We start from the raw sequence: 15,740 nt of genomic DNA, 5'->3' as shown, positions 1-15,740 counted from the left end.
CAGAATCTTTGCTCCATGCGATTTTGGTTTCACCAGAATTGGCGATCCATTCCACAGAAGGAGGGTTTGTTAGGATGCCATCTGGTTATAGGACTAGATTTTATCATTTCCATTGTTTGTTAGACCAGGAATGTACAAAAAATAAGAAAACATAAATAACCTAAACACTTCCCATTTGTTTGTGAGCTCCCCAGAGAAAGATAACTCTTATTAATATTCTGGTGCGTTGCCTGCCTTCTAGACTTATAGCGGCGTTGTCAGGACGAGATTTTGTTGGTATCTGATGAATTACTCTTGTGTCTGTTCTGTGTCAGTGTAGACCTTTGATAGGTTTGTTGCGTAAGTGCGACGTCTTGGATGATGAGCCCCCAGAGGGGCACATTGTCACCCAAACCGGAGTCTTTAATAACTTTTGGATATTAATTCTGCTAATACTCCAAGCGGGTTGGCCCTATGCTCGGGCAGGAAGAGCACTGGGCCAGATGCTATTGCCCAGCTGTGTGGCCCTGGGGAAGTTGCTTGCTCTCTCTGGTTTAGGGGTTGGGCTAGATCATAACCGACGTTCCTTTCTGTCCTAATATTTTAGAAATGTCTTCACATCAGCATTCCTTTAGGTGGGGGGTTAAGATGGGTGATTGTCTTGTGTTTTTATGCTGCTTTGGAAACACTCTCATCCTCTTGATACGAAAATGATTATTCCAGAAAGAAATTAGAAGTCTTCCACTCTTTTATACTTTATAATGTAGGAAATTTACAAAATAGAGAAAAGAATCAAGAGGCAATAAAAATAACCTCTAATCCCTCGCTCAAGACATTATCATTCTTTACGTCATGATGTATTTCCTTCTCTTTCTATATAAATATTTATGTATAAATTGAGCTCAGCTACATATAGTGTTGTTTCCTCAGGTTTTTAATGTTATATCATAAGCATTTTTTTGTTTTTAAAAATAATCCTTGAAATAATTTCTTATTGTGGTAAAATACATCTAACATAAAATTTACCATTTTATCCATTTTTTTTCTTCTTCTCCCCAAAGCCCCCGGTACACAGCTGTATATTCTAGTTGTGAGTGCCTCTGGTTGTGCTATGTGGGACACCACCTTAGCATGGCCTGATGAGCAGTGCCATGTCCATGCCTGGGATCCGAACTGGCGAAACCCCAGGCTGCCGAAGCTGAGTGCGCGAACTTAACCGCTGGGCCATGGGGCCGGCCCTATTTTATCCATTTTTAAGTGTACAGTTCAGTGGCATTAAATACCTTCAAATTGTTGAGCACCCAACACCACCATCCTCTCCAGGACTCTTGCATCTTCCCGAGCTGAGACTGCAGACTCATTAGACAATAGCTCCCTGTTCCCTCCTCCGGCCCCTGGCAGCCACCCTTCCAGTCCGGGTGAGCTTGACTAGGTACCTCAAACTGAAATCTTTTTTAAAAAATCATTTTTAATGCTTGCCTACTGATTCCATGTGTGCATATACCACAGTTTATCTGCGTCTCCTTGTTAAACATGTGGCTCCCTTTCACTTTTTCACAGTTATGAACAACACTGCAGTGAACATCCCCTGAACCTGTGCAAAAGTACGTGATCTTCTCTGTTGTCCCTTGTGCCATATTGGACACTGCAACTTTCCCTTTGCCTTTTTTCTGTGCAAGCTTTTTTCCCTCCTTCACGTTCTTGGCTTACGTTTTTGAAATTTCTCTCGACAGAGGCGGCAGACTCCTTTGCACGTGGCGGCTGACCTTGGGCATGTGGAGCTGGTGGAAGCCCTGCTGCAGGCCAGCTGCGACCTGAAGGCCATTGATAAGGTACTTCCACGGCCTCGTGCTGGCCAGCTGGCGTGGTGGCCGCGCCCTCCCTGTCGGCTGTGAGCCTTGTGGGAAATGCACGCAAACTGGAGAAACCTCCCTCCGCAGTCAGGAAACATCCCGACTTTGATTGAGAGATGTCGGTAGGAATTCTCTCTGAATAATAAAATAATGTGTTTTAAAAATTCAAACTATTCATTAAATTTTTGAAAAGATTATGGATTCCCATGGTCCAAAAATAAAAACATATAATTAGTAAAGGTTTTATAGCAATAATTTCCCATGCACCCTTGTCCCTGTTTGTCTGGTTCCCACAGTACCCTTCTATATGTATCCATTATTAGAAATTTCTTCTTTCTAGAGTTTCTTTATGCATATGCAAGCAAGCGTAAATATATGACGCTCTTATTCCATTCCTCTGTCCTTTTATACAATGGTGGCGTACCTATTCACATTGTCCTATGCTTAGCGTTTTTCGCTTTCCAATAGAAAGTGGACATGGTTCCATGTTAGTCCATGGAGAGGTTCTCCATTCTTTTTATCCAGCTGCATAAAAGACTGTGGTATGGACATGTCATAATATGCTTAGCCCTCAACTGATGGGCATATAAGTTGCCCTGAGCTTTTGCTATTATAGACAGAGCTGCGGTGAATAAACTTACACGTGTCGAAACTTGTTTTTTAAGTTTATTTAAAAATTTTTAATTGCAAAATACGCATAATATAAGCTGTACCGCCTTAACCATTTTTAAGCATGCTGTTCAGCAGTGTTAAGCATTCACGTTGTTAGGCAACCAGTCTCCAGAGCTTTCTCATCTCACAAAACTGAAACTCTAAACAACAACTACTCATTTCCTCCTCCCCCAGCCCCTGGCAACCACCATTCTACTTTCTGTCTCTGTGAATCGGACGGCTCTGGGGACCTCATGTAAGTGGAGTCATACGTAGTTGTCCTTTTGTGCCTGGCTCATTTCACTGAGCATAATGTCCTCAAGGTTCATCCACGTTGTGGCATGTTGGGATTTCCTTCCTTTTCAAGGCTGAGAGGTATTCCATTGTATGTATACGCCACATTGGGGACGGACACTTGGGGTGCTTCCACCTTTTGGCTGCTGTGTAGACTTGTTTTTAAGGAAATACAGCTTCGTTTCTTTCAAGCGATGCAGTGACGCAGGCTCAGCTTTGAGGGCTGTGGGACGGCGTCGTTAGGGTCCCGCTTTCCCGAGAGGAGTGAAAGCAGGATGTGGCTGTGCGCAGCCCTCTTAGGGCTCACACACTGTCTTATTTCAGTCCTCATGTCTCCTCTCCGAAGTGGACAAAATTATCCCAGTTTTCAAGAGAAGATTTGAAAGATTTGATGACATCACGGTCACACACCAGTAAGAGGTACAGCCTGGCTTCAAAGCCAAGGCCACTGGCTGCTTGGTTGTCCAGCACTTTCCTACAGTGGTCGGCGGAGGTGACTGCTTCCAGAGCTGGCAGTTTTTCCCTACCTTGTCTTCACCCACACCATCCATCCGCTGGGCATGTCCCCTATTCCCAGCGCAAGCCTCCTCTGTTTCAGAGTCACACGCGTTAACGTTTGTGGGATCTGAAGTGTGATACATTATTTTTGTTTTCTCTGTGTGTCAGTTTTTTAAGTAACTTTTTGAAAAATGATGATAAAGCTAATACCAGCCCACTGTGGACAATTTGGAAAACTTAGAAAAGCGTAAGGAAAGAAAACACCCCGGCTCATCATTCCATCACTCAGCTGGAATCCCACCGCTTCCAGCGGTCGTGGCTCGTTAACGCCCCTGAACATTTAGCGTTAGCATTTTCCCATGGTTTCTTTTTGTACTTTACTCTACTTTTTCATTAACAACACCTCCAGGGCAGTCTTGTGGGTAGAGAATCCATATCATTGAGCAGGGATTCATACTGGGCCCCTCGGTGCTAGTGGATGGATATTCCAGTAAACACTGTCAACGCTACAACTTGACTGTTTTCGAAACAAAACCCCACAGTTTACTGGGCCTCACCATTTGGTTTTCCAGGATTTCCCGTCTTCCTCTCCCTCTTTCTTCTCCGGGTCTGGCACATAGTTGGCATGCAGTACATACTTAATTAATGCATAAAAACTACCTTTTCTACCCACTCCTACAATTTTTACCAAAGGTAAGTGACTCTCTCTAAGACTGAATTAAGATCTGGATGGGGAAAAAGAGTCAAGGTTTGGTGTAAATTTGACTTTCCCAGAAACCTGCCCTCTGAGCCGGAGGCATGGCCCCCAGGTGCCCTTCCCGAGGGCCGCCCACCCGCAGGCGGGAGTATTTGGGTCTTCACGCAGCGCACGCTCTTCGCAAGGTTTTCCTATGAGCTCGAAAACTCAGGCTCTCAGAATGCTGTCTTCCCAAAATAGGCTGATTATGGTGATTCAAATGGCTTTACCAGCCAGAATTTAGAGAGCATACAATTAAAGGCTTGCTAAATGCCTGCAAAATGCAGTTCTTCCTAATTTCATTACTGTCTCTTTTGATTAGAAGTTGACTCCTTTCAGCCCTAATTTTCAGACCCACCTGGGTCTCAGCTCCTGGCCTGACAGCCAGATCGTTCAGGTTGGTGCAAGTTGCACTTGTTGGAGATACTCAGCCACGGGAGAGAATTACTGGGATAATTTCTGGATCCCTAAGCATAGGAACATGGGTTCCTAAGATTGGAATTTCTGACCATTCATTTTCGTTATCTTTAAGATCCCTGAGCAAATTCTTCATGGGTCATTTTTAAAAGAAATGAGAACCATGATCTCTTGCTCAGCAAGAAATGTCTAGATTGTGCGCTGCATAAAATCTAGGGGATGCTTCTTGCAAGGCTGTGTGTCCTGGCTTTGAGCACTGTCTGTCTTGAGAAAGGCACACCTTTTTGAAATTTGTATAAGGTACCATCTGGGCTCCAGGCAGCTCATGCCCAAAATGATGTCCAGAACAACTGTTGTTGCTCATTCCATTTGGTTAAGATTTCAACCCCTCACCCTTGGGTAGAGGCAGTGTCATATAAGAGGAAAAAATCCTAGATAGGAGTCCAGTGAGCTGAATTCTGTGCTATGAATTAGTAGTGTTGTCATGATTGATATTATTCTTAGTAAGTTCTAGCCCTTTTCTGTCTTGTTACTCTACCCTCCTTGACACATGGCTTCCACTTCCTGGTTCAAGCTCCCGCCGTCATGCCCCACTCCACTCAGGAGGAGAAGGGAAGGAAGGAGGACATTCCTTCTCTCTGTAGAGATACTTCCCAGAACTTGCATGTGCCGCCTCCATTTACATACATTGGCCAGACTTAGGTCACATACCTAAGTGCGAGGGAGGCTGGGAAATGTTCGGGTGGTCAAGTGCCCAGCTGAAATCAGAAGGTCTCTTCCTAAAGGAGAGAGGAAGAAAAGGCTGTTGGTGGTGTGGGGGTGGGGGGCACTGACTGAAGCCTCTGCCACAGGTGGAGTGAGCCTTTGGAGGAGGAAAATGTATGATCGTGTTGTTTATCTGCGGAGCACTCCCAGGGCAGTGAGCCCGGCAGGCCCTGGGGTTCTTGGAGGAAAGTTTGGGTTCTCATTGGTAGAGCGTGTGTGAACATCTCCTGTTGATGGTGGGTCCTTTGCCCCTGCCCAGTTGACACGGCACCTGACACTGTCGGTATCTAGCATCGTGGACAGTTACCATGGGCCCTGCAGAGTCCTAGGGCTTCATGTACCTCCTCACATTTACCCCTTTCCGCTGCACTGTGGGGTAGTCATTGAGACCCAGAGAAGCTAAGGACTGGCCCAAGGTCACCCTGCAAGGAAGCAGCAGGATCAAGATTGGAGCCCAGACCCCCGTTCCAAAGCTAGAGTGCCTAACCATACCATCTGACACTTTCATTTGTAACTTTTAGCAAGGGAAGACGGCCCTGGCCGTGGCCTCCAGGAGCAACCACAGCCTTGTTGTGGACATGCTCATTAAAGCGGAGAGATATTACGCCTGGAGAGAGGTAAGCAAGGACGATTCCGGCTCGGCAGGACCTCTTCTACACCCTTGTCTTCTTAGAGGGCAGCGCGGGGCTGTGTAAGTCTTTCTAGCTGTCCCTCTGGCCTGGCTGCCCCGTTCCTGGGATGAACAGCTGCCTCTCCTCCTCCTCTTCCTTTGCCTTGTCAGCAGTAGGACTGAAGTGTGGAGAGCTCACCTGGGCCAAGCAGCCCAGGCCACGTTGGCTCTAATGGGCCTCGCGTGCGTGCCCTGAATGGCTGGCTCCTGGCTGTGACCTATCATGGAGTCTTGGCCATGGTCCCTTCTGGAAGTTCCCAGACCCACATTCTAATGAGTGGTAGGGAAGTTCCTATTTCTGGGTCTGCAATTTTCAACACACCCCTACGCGCCCTCTCCAGCACTCAGGTGTTCTGTGAGAGTCACGAAAACCTTATTTATCTTGAGAACACAAACAGCTTCTCTCCAAGACATTCTTTCTGCCTTCTTTCGTTATTCCTTCATCTGACGGCTGCCACCCTGCAGCTTCTCAGTAGACCGCCCTTCGCTGAATCCCACAGATTCGGGTCTGTGCCCTTGGGCAGGGATTTCACTACCAGCCTCACTCTCCACCTCTCGTGTGTGGTGTTGCCATCCTAGGCTCAATGGCCAGAATTTGAGTCCTGATCCCTCTAGCCTATCCCTGGGGAGCCTCCAGCCTGGATTGCTGTCCAATTTGCCAATCCGTGGACATTTCCCTTAAATCCTGAAGGCAAAAGGCTCCGATTTGCCTCCTTGCTCACAATCCTGTTCAACTGGCCCAGTGCTCCTGCTATACATGGGTCATTTTAAAAGCCACACCATCCTCCTCAAACTTCTCTTATTTGCCTGTGAAACAAAGAAGACAACATTTCTGTGACAATTAGACTTCTCTGTTTAATCTCTCTCCCTCCTCCTCTGATTTCTGCTGGTCCTTCTCCTGTTTCTCTTCCTCTTTGTCTTAGCCTCATTCTCATTTTCTTAGATCATCACTGTATTTTATTGATGATAACTTTCCCAAGTTCCACCTTTTCTTTTGTTCTTTAAATTGTTCTTTTTACATTTTCTTTAAAAATAGAAATATTCATTGGTTCTTATTTTTAATCCCTATTAGCATTTTTAGGTTCTCTTCCCTAGGTGAGAATAAATTACTTTTCCACCAAATGAGTAAGCCTCTTTCCTAACAAATCCTTAAGATGTGAGAGTTAGATGAACTTTGAAAATCATATATCATACCTAAATATAGCTGGAGTAGACCCCAGAAATGGTACGAGTTGTTAACCCTGGTGTCAACTGGGAACCTGGGGTCTAGGGTGGGAGGAATACTTGTTTTTTAACATATATCCTTAAAAATTTGTTTTTTTACCAAATGCATTTGTTATAATTTATTATTTAAAATTCTCTGTTATTAAGTTTATTCTAAGTTATTATCCTGACCTAATATAAAATAGTTCCTAATAAAAAGATTAAAGAGTGATTGAAATTTCCTCTCTTCTATCTATTTACCCATCTGCCTAACTACCCAGTCATCCATCATTAAATTCAATGGTTCGGAGGCAAATGAGAGCTTCCTAAAATCCGGCTTATGCTATTTTAATTTTCACCGGTTCTGGTTCCTGTTACTCCTGCAAATAGTTCAGTGCTTTGGCAGACGAGCTATTCACGCTCCACTGACTGTTGAAAAAGACCTGGGCTTTCGGAATCCCTGGCCCATTCCTCTGGAAGCCTGAAGCACCACCCAGCCCAACCCCGCAATGCACAAAGCGTGCAAATTTCTCAAAGAAATAAACATGCTGTAGAGCCCTGGTGACTGCAGGGGCTCTTTGCACTCTTCCCTTTGCCTCGTGGTATCGGGGTTGGATCTTGTTGGATTCATCATTGTTTCGGGCGATAGAATGAGGGGGAAAGGAAAAAGTGAAATGCACATGGCTCCCAAATTTATTGGGTCCCCCACCCTCCACCTTACCCCTTTTGGGAGTCCCTAGGAGCTAGGCCCTGTGGGAGGAAAGCTGAGGCTGGAGTGAAGACTGTGCATTGTACAGTCTCTGAAAGGATTATGGGTAATTCACACCTCCCTGTCCTATCCCAGTTCTGACCACAAAGTCCAGATACTAGAGAAAGGCCTGCCCTTCTCCTTGTCCTAGCTCCCCAGGAGTTTGTAGACCTGCCCAGAGGAGATTGCTGATGCTGTGAAGGGTTCAGGCTGACCCATGATGGAGGCTGAGGGGCAAGCCCCACCGTGTCCTCATAGGTTTTGAAAACCAGGTCCCCATACACTTTTTAGTCCACTTCCTGCCCCAGCATTGACTCTCGTCTTGCTGTTCAGAGTATCTTTCATTAAGATTCACTTTTATTGAAATGAAAGACAAAAACAGAAGTCACTCTGGAAGAAGGGAGAGAACTGACGGGAAGTCCCTAACCTGGTGGGCTGTGCGTCTGCATGTCCTCAGCTGGTTTGCAGCCTCCTGGAGGAGGACAGTCTGCAGCCCTGACGGCATGCGTGTGGCAGGTGCAGCTCTAGGAAATTGGGACGTCTGCTTCCACTTGGAGGTTTTCTCCAGTTTTCTTGGTTGGATTCTGCAGGACTCTGGTGGGTTCTGCAGAAGGGACAAAAGGCATCTTTGAAAAATCTAAACACAAGATATCAATCCAGGCACGGTGCTGTTGGGGTAGGCCCAGCTGCAGTGGCTTAAAACAACATGATATGGACTCCTGTCCTCCCTGGGCCCCCACAGTTAGGCTCATACTTACACCCCTCGCACTTGCCAAAGAGCAGGATGAAGGGAGGGACCAGCTGTGGAGTCTTACTGAGAGTAACTCAGTCTGAGCCCCACTGAAAGCTCGCTATGAGAACATCGCACACCCGGAAGAAGGGGATGTGGGTTGAGAGTCAGACTGTTAAAGACATTTGCTGTTGTGACGTTTCCTTAGCCAAGGCGGCCCCTGTTTCTTTTGGGGTGGGGAACTGTCAGTCAGGAGGCTGCGATAGAAGCCTGGGGCACAGCTGGGCAAAACCCCTCCTATTGCCTGAGTCAGACCAACAGTGCTCAAGCTTTTTATCTCAGACATTTGTCTCCATCTTGAATGACAAAAAATGACCCAGTGACAGGTGACCTTAAAACATAGTCTTGGTTGCCTCCTTGCCAGTTATATCTGGAAAAAAAATATTTTTATATTTATTTTTTATAATTTATATTTATATAAATATATATAAAATATATTTATAATTTATATTTAAATATAAATATATACACTCTGAAATAAGGCAATAAGCAGAAAATGCCTGAAATCATCTGCTACACTTCCTTTCGATTTAGGAGCATGGCGAGAGCAGCCGGGACCCATCCGTCAGCTTTCCTCTGACCTTCAAGCAAGATCACAGTGTGGAGACCAGGCACATTCGCAGGCTCCTCTGGAACCTGGCTTACCGTCAGCTGAAGGCCGGCGAGTGGCAGAGGCTGGCCCGTTCGTGGAACTTTACGGATGAGCAGATCAGAGCCATCGAGGAGCAGTGGTCAGGTGAGCGCTGCCTGGGTGATGTGGGCAGGCGGCGTCAGCGTTAGGAGCAGCTGCCTTCCTGGTGGCAGGCAGGTCTTCCAAGTAAGTGCCCTGAGCTCACGATGAGCATCAGCCCTCAAGGGCCCAGGAAGGGGACACTTAGCTTAGGGTCGCAAATGTGACTGGAGACTGCGGATGGCGAATACTCACGAGAAGCTGCAGTAACTGAAGTTTGCAAATGATGATTGCTTTCATGGAGCCATATTGAAAAGTGGCCTTTAGCCTGGAAGGAAATTCAGGTTCCCAACTGAATGGGCACCAAGGAAGCAAGGATTTCACAGTTGGCTTGTCACTGAGAAGCCAACCTGATTTCTGGTGTTCCTCGAGACTGTCCTGGAGCGAATGGGTTTATTCCCTAACCAAAGGCGCACCATTTAGGGCTTCCACTCCACCAGGAATCCCTTAAACCAGGTCTGGGGCAAAGGGTTCTCGTAGGACGTGGCCTTGGTCAAGACCGGCTGTCCCATGAGAAGCATGTGGGCTCCAGCCTCTCTGTTAGAGGGTGCCAAGCCATGGAAACACTTGCGCCAGACCCGGCTCTGTTAGTGAGGTCGGTCAGCTGGAGTCCTTAGCTTTGCTTTTTTATGATTTGGCCAAAACCTAGAGAATATAGAAAGTTTGTTTGGCATTAATCAACTTATTAGCTTTCAAAACAAAGAAGCAAATTCTTCTTGGCAAAACTTTCTATTCCGAGCACTTTCCTTGCCTGGGTATCGTGAGATGAGAATGAGTCCTTCTCTCAGGGGTTGCTTCAAATTATTGATGCTGGGAGTCATAGCTGGCAGAAACGCAGCCCGCGAGCATGTGCTCCTTGCCACGGGCGAGTAAATCATGGAACGTTTTATTGCTAACGCTAAGGATACATTTGAATGTGAAAAAATGGAAGCTAATGCTTTGAAAATGTTGCATATTGGCTACAGTTTCTGAAAAGATTTCTTCTTTATTGTTAAGATTTCTCCTTTGTTGCTAACGAGGCATATGGTGTTCTGTGATGTCTTTATGAAAACTGAGTTGCCTTCTGGAAGTCCCTCTGGACCTGAAGAAATGACTTGGAAATCCGGCACACCTTCAGAGTACTTGCCAGCAGGACAGGGGCATTTTCAAGTGGCTCAGTCCAGCGTGACGCATGTGCAGTGTGTTCAGCTGTGCCGTGAGGGGGACGTCAGCTCCGTATGATGGAGTTTATCATCTAGTTGGCATGATAATGGGAACATTCACAATCCAGTTATATTGTCACCTGGTAATGCTACCGGCACTGGGGAGTCTGTGGGCTTTTGAGCAAAGGAGTGACACACTGATGATGGCATGTAAGAAACAGTGGTTTGGCAAGGGCAAAGTTGGGAAGGCACACGGCTCACCTAGGAGTGCGGTCTGTATAGGTGCAGTTCGCTCTCCCTGAAGCTCCCGCCCCTGTGACAGTCAGCCCAGCACCTTCTTCCCTGGAGCTCAGACCCAGCTTCTCCTGGCACCTGTCTGCTCCTGCACACACGCGATAGAGCCAGGGGCCTGTCCTGCGTTTGTCACTGGGAGCTCCTTCCGGGGGTGACGACGGCTTCCTGTCTCCATAGCCCCACACCATCTCTCAGAGCTTAGGTATCCAGTGAGTATTTACCCCGAGAGGGATCCTGGCCCATGGATGCGGACTTCCTCTGGAAACTGGAGTGGCAGCACGGGACGTGCTTGCTGCTCAGAGTGTGGTTGCCAGGCGGTGGCGGCAGTGGCACCGGGAGCTCCTTAGACTGCAGATCCTCAGCCCAGACGGCTGCCTCGGAGCAGATCCCTGGGGAAGTGTGCACGGCGAGGAGTGCTGGGCTCCGGCAGTGCTACCTGAACACTGAAGCAAAGCTCCACGTTTCGTCAAGATTGTCCCACACCGCCCAGCAGGGGCGCGGCTGTTGAGTCCCTTATCCAGCCCCTTGGTTGCGTCAAACATAGTAGGTGCGCGGCAAGTGCTGGAGCGAATCCAAACTCTGGTCACGCTACAGAGGCACCTGGGAGGGGAACCGGAAGGGCTTTCGTCCCCTCGGCTTTTTAGCCAACAGCCATCAGAAGAGGAAGGAACTTGTGACCGCAGTGATAGAGAACATTCAGCTAGAATCAAGGTCACAGGAAGGAGACCCCAGCATGTGGTGTTTCACCTCTGACCTTTTGTGTTTGGCACAGGAAAGGAAAGCTTCCGTGAACACGGCTACCGGGCTCTGCTCATCTGGCTGCACGGGGCCCTGCTGACCCAGGCCGCGCCAGTCAAGCACCTGTACGAAGAGCTGGTACGAGCGGGCTTCCCAGAGCTGGCTGGTGAGTTGCAGTTCCAGCAGTTGGAAACTCCTGCTCCCTTAAAATGGTGGGGAAGTCCATAGAAATGTTACTGCTGTTGACCAGCAGCAGTCCCGGCTTGGCGTTAGCTGTGGTTCATACAGAGTCTGCAGCTTCTCCATTGGTGAGTGTCGATACTGGTCCCATTTTCATCCTCCTGCTGGGGGTTTGAAAAGTAGAGGAGTACAGTCATGTGTCGCTTAGCGATGGGGATACTGTTAGGCCGTTTTGTCATTGTGCAAACATCACAGAGTGTATTGAAGGGGAACAAAATTTGCCACCCCAAAATGTGTCTCTTTAACATGAGGATTATTTTAGGCTGATTATTTTTAAGAAACAGAAGACTCAGACAGTTTCTCTTGTTGCCTCCGCCTTAACTGCCTAAAAGAATTCAGATAAAAAACCCTGTGTCAGGAAGCAAGCCATCACCTTAGCATCATGGGAACCAGGTGCAGACAGGGAGGAAGCGAGAAGAGCCTGTTTGTGGGCTCCCGTCTGTGTTCTTCTGTTTCTGTGGCCAAACAAACACTTGTTTTCCAAATGTTTGCTCCTTTTCACCTACCTGTGAACTGCCTTCCTTCCCTTTGAAGTCCCCGACTCTCCCCGCCCCCAACATCTTCTTTTGTCTTTAGCTGAGGACGGTATTTAAGGTGAGGGCTATGGCTATTTTGGTGAGCTTGGTTTTCCTGGGTTTCTCTCAAGTATACATGTTACTAAACTTTTGTTTTTCTTCTGTTAATCTGCCTCATATCAATTTAATTCTTAGAGCAGCCAGAAGAATCCAGAAGGGTAGAGGAAAATTTCTTCCTCCCCTACGGTACAGGCACAAACCTAGAAGGTACAGACTACAAGACATCCAGGCTATATGGTACTAGGCTCTATGTGACTATTCTTACGGGACCACTGTCATTATTCGGTGCATGACTGTGTTTTTGTTTGTGTCTGTGTGGGCCAGGGTGGGGGTGTGGGGAAGGTGGGAGGGGGGCAGGAATGCTAAACCATCTCATAAGGTTATGGGATAGTTCTTTACAACTAAAGATTGTCTTGCTCAAAATGCCATTTTTCCCCTGTTGGGAAACTGCAAGTTAGTGTATTTGAATATGTTATCTCTAGGTTGAGAGAAAAGAACGGACAGGCTATTACTTTGCCAGCTGAGGTTATTGCTAAAAATCACTCTGCCAAAGCCCATCTTGTCAGGGAAGATGCTTTGAAAATTTATCAATAAATTAAGTGGCATTATAACTGTCATGTAATAATAACCATTCAAGCGAAATGTAGGGACATCTGCCATTATTTTCTCTGATGCAGTTTTACCTGAAGCTGAGGACATAAATGGATGAATCAGACCGCTGACCCCATATTCAGTTTCCGCAGTGGTTGGCACAAGGACTAGTGCATGGATGACGCCTGCCTTCCATGGCATTATCCTCATAGCACTGGGGTTGTTCCCTTAACTTTCAGTCGGTTCATTCCTCTGACAGAGTATCCATAGGGACTCTCTGGGAGGACCAGGAGGCAGTCCACTGAGAGGTGAGGGCACGTGCTCGGAGCAAGACTGCGTGGGCTTGTCTCTGACCTCCAGCGCTGAGGGCGGTGTGATCCTCAGCAGGTCCTGTGACCTCACGGTGCCAGTGTTCTCGTGTATTAACTAGGAAGGTGTCTGTGTCAAAGGGCCGTTGTGGGACTAAGTGAGGAATGGTGCCTGGCATGTGGCAAGTGCTTGATAAATGGTAGCTATTAATGATAAACGTTAACCTGTTTATTCCAGAAAAGATCCGTCAATTCAAAAGCGAAGCTGACTCGAGGCCCAAGAAATGTGCAGTTTCATAAATGTCCGAAGAAACCGTATTTAAATGATTTTCCACTCAGCATTCAGTCCTTTTAAATTCCATGCCATAAGTTCTTCTAGCAGTGGGACTGACTTTCCTCTCAACTCTGAAGACAGTGGTGACATGATCCTCGAACAGATGAAAAAACCATACTCTACTTTCCGACCACTGACATGAAAAGTCAGAACTTTTTCGGTTTTTGCTTAAGGCAAATTGTATATGATTTTCCCATTTCTGTCATTTGATGCAACCTATGTGGTGGCATAATCTCGGATTTAGTGTATCATGTTTTCAAATAATCTGATGGTGAGAGCAGCAGCATGGTCTACGGAGAAAGCCGGGGTTTTAGAATAGACAGGCCTGGTCTTGAATCATGGTTTTGCCCTATTAGCTGTGAGCCTTTGGGTGGGCTAACGTTCACATTCCCAGATCTTCAGTTTCTTTCTCTATACGTTGGGAGAAACATCTCTCTCTTCCACAGCGTTGAGGTGGGGATGAACGGAGCGTGCCCCTGAAATGCCTAACTTCATGCGCACAGTATTGAAATCGTTAACTGGTAGTTATTTCTTTTGTAACAGAAACTGGCTTTGGAAATTTATAGTCGCTGTTGGCTTTAAATACCACATGTGTAATGTGTTACTTAGAAAAGACCGGAAGTGTATCCACCAATGTTTCTTGTCTCTTGGTGACATAATTACAGGCGATTTTTATTTTTGGTACTTTTATTTTTTCCTTAGTGGTACTTTCCAATTTTTTCCCACAATGAACATGCATTATTATGTTTGTAATCTGAAAAAGTTATGACATATGAAATCAAGTATCACGGTATAGCAGTTTATGTGTATCTATTCATTATGATTTAAGGCTCTCCATTCTCAAATTCTGCCTAAGTCTCTAAGGCCAGAAATAAAATCATGAACAATTTCAGTCCAGTTATTCTATCATGAATTTATGTCTACATCTTTGTCTCATGCTGGTTGTAAATGGCCCACTAAATGTTCTGAAGGTTTGAGACAGGAAATATGTTCAAATGATTCCATAAGTCTTTAGAAAGGTATTCAGTGAGAAGTCTTGTCCCCATTTTTCTTCAGAATGGCCAGTTTCCACTGACCTTGCTATTCCTCCCCCCTCAAGTCTAGGTAACCTCTTTATGCAAAAATAAACAAATGTGAATACATATTCTTACTGTATGAAGTGTTTTAATTGTTGGATTTAAGTTAAGCTAATTACTTGGTGCTTTGGACAATATGTAATTTCTAGAGCTTAGATAAGGCTTAAAAAGATGCCTACAATATTCTTAATCACAATATTCATAATGGTCACTTTAGTTAGCCCGTGGTCATGGCTTGGGTATTGAAAACCATTCCTAGTTGTCATCTAGCTTCCTCAAAAAGCAGAGCCTGAGACCAAAGTTTATGAGCAACTGCTTTTTTCAGGAGTGCAACTCCAAGGAAGCAGGAGTGGGGGAGAAAGGGAGTGAGATGGGGAAGGAGGGAGAGCCAAGATCAGGGGGAATTACCAAATTGGCCACCTGGTATCAAGTACACCGATCACTTGACCTGGAGGGTACTCTCTTCCAAGAGATGGGATGACCAGTGCGTTTCAGGGCAGTTCATCCAGGGGAGAAAGGAAGGACTGACCTGTTCACCCAGTGGGGTCTTCATTCCTGCTGCGTATGAGCGGGCTCCGAGGGCAGCCCGTGGTCCTCGTCATGCTCTCGGATGGATAGGGAAGCAGTGCTATTGGTGTTCCTTGTTGAAACCCACGAGGGGCTGTTTGCCACAGTGGTAGCAGGGCCAGAACTCAGAACGTGTGCTCTGTAAGAAGGTTCTAGTACTCTTTAAGACATGGCCAGACACTTCTATAATTCAGAAAAGCCTTGGTGTGCCCATTGAGAAAACGGGATACGTATTTGCCTATCTCATATTTATTCTCTGATGTCCTGTTAACAAAACAATGCGAGGCAGTAAGAAGAACTATTTCCCATAATAAAGTTCAAGCACGGAGCTAGGTCATGTGCAAATTGGAAGTGGCTTCAGACGATGAAGTCCACCACTTCTGTTAAAGATGTAGACAGATCTGGGGCCGGCCCGTGGCAGAGTGGTTACGTGCACACGCTCCGCTTCGATAGCCCGGGGTTTTGATGGTTTGGATCCCGCCATGGACACGGTACCGCTCATCAGGCCACGCTGAGGTGGCATCCCACACAGCACAACCAG

General features: G+C 46.5%; 1 protein-coding gene across 1 annotated transcript in view; it reads left to right on the top strand.

Annotated features, from left to right (window-relative positions):
- The window catches only part of ANKDD1B (ankyrin repeat and death domain containing 1B), a 55,033-nt gene extending 40,172 nt beyond the window's left edge, over window positions 1-14,861 (top strand). The window contains 5 exon segments of the mRNA XM_046667818.1: window positions 1,713-1,811; window positions 5,715-5,810; window positions 9,139-9,340; window positions 11,543-11,674; window positions 13,461-14,861. Of these exon segments, the coding sequence (XP_046523774.1) occupies window positions 1,713-1,811; window positions 5,715-5,810; window positions 9,139-9,340; window positions 11,543-11,674; window positions 13,461-13,522 (591 nt within the window). The 3' untranslated portion in view covers window positions 13,523-14,861.
- Window positions 14,862-15,740: the final 879 nt, after the last annotated feature.

Source organism: Equus quagga, chromosome 7 (genome assembly GCF_021613505.1).
Source record: "Equus quagga isolate Etosha38 chromosome 7, UCLA_HA_Equagga_1.0, whole genome shotgun sequence".
Classification (NCBI taxonomy): domain Eukaryota; kingdom Metazoa; phylum Chordata; class Mammalia; order Perissodactyla; family Equidae; genus Equus; species Equus quagga.
Note: the sequence above shows the minus strand (reverse complement) of the source record. Positions and strands in the feature narration are given on the sequence as shown.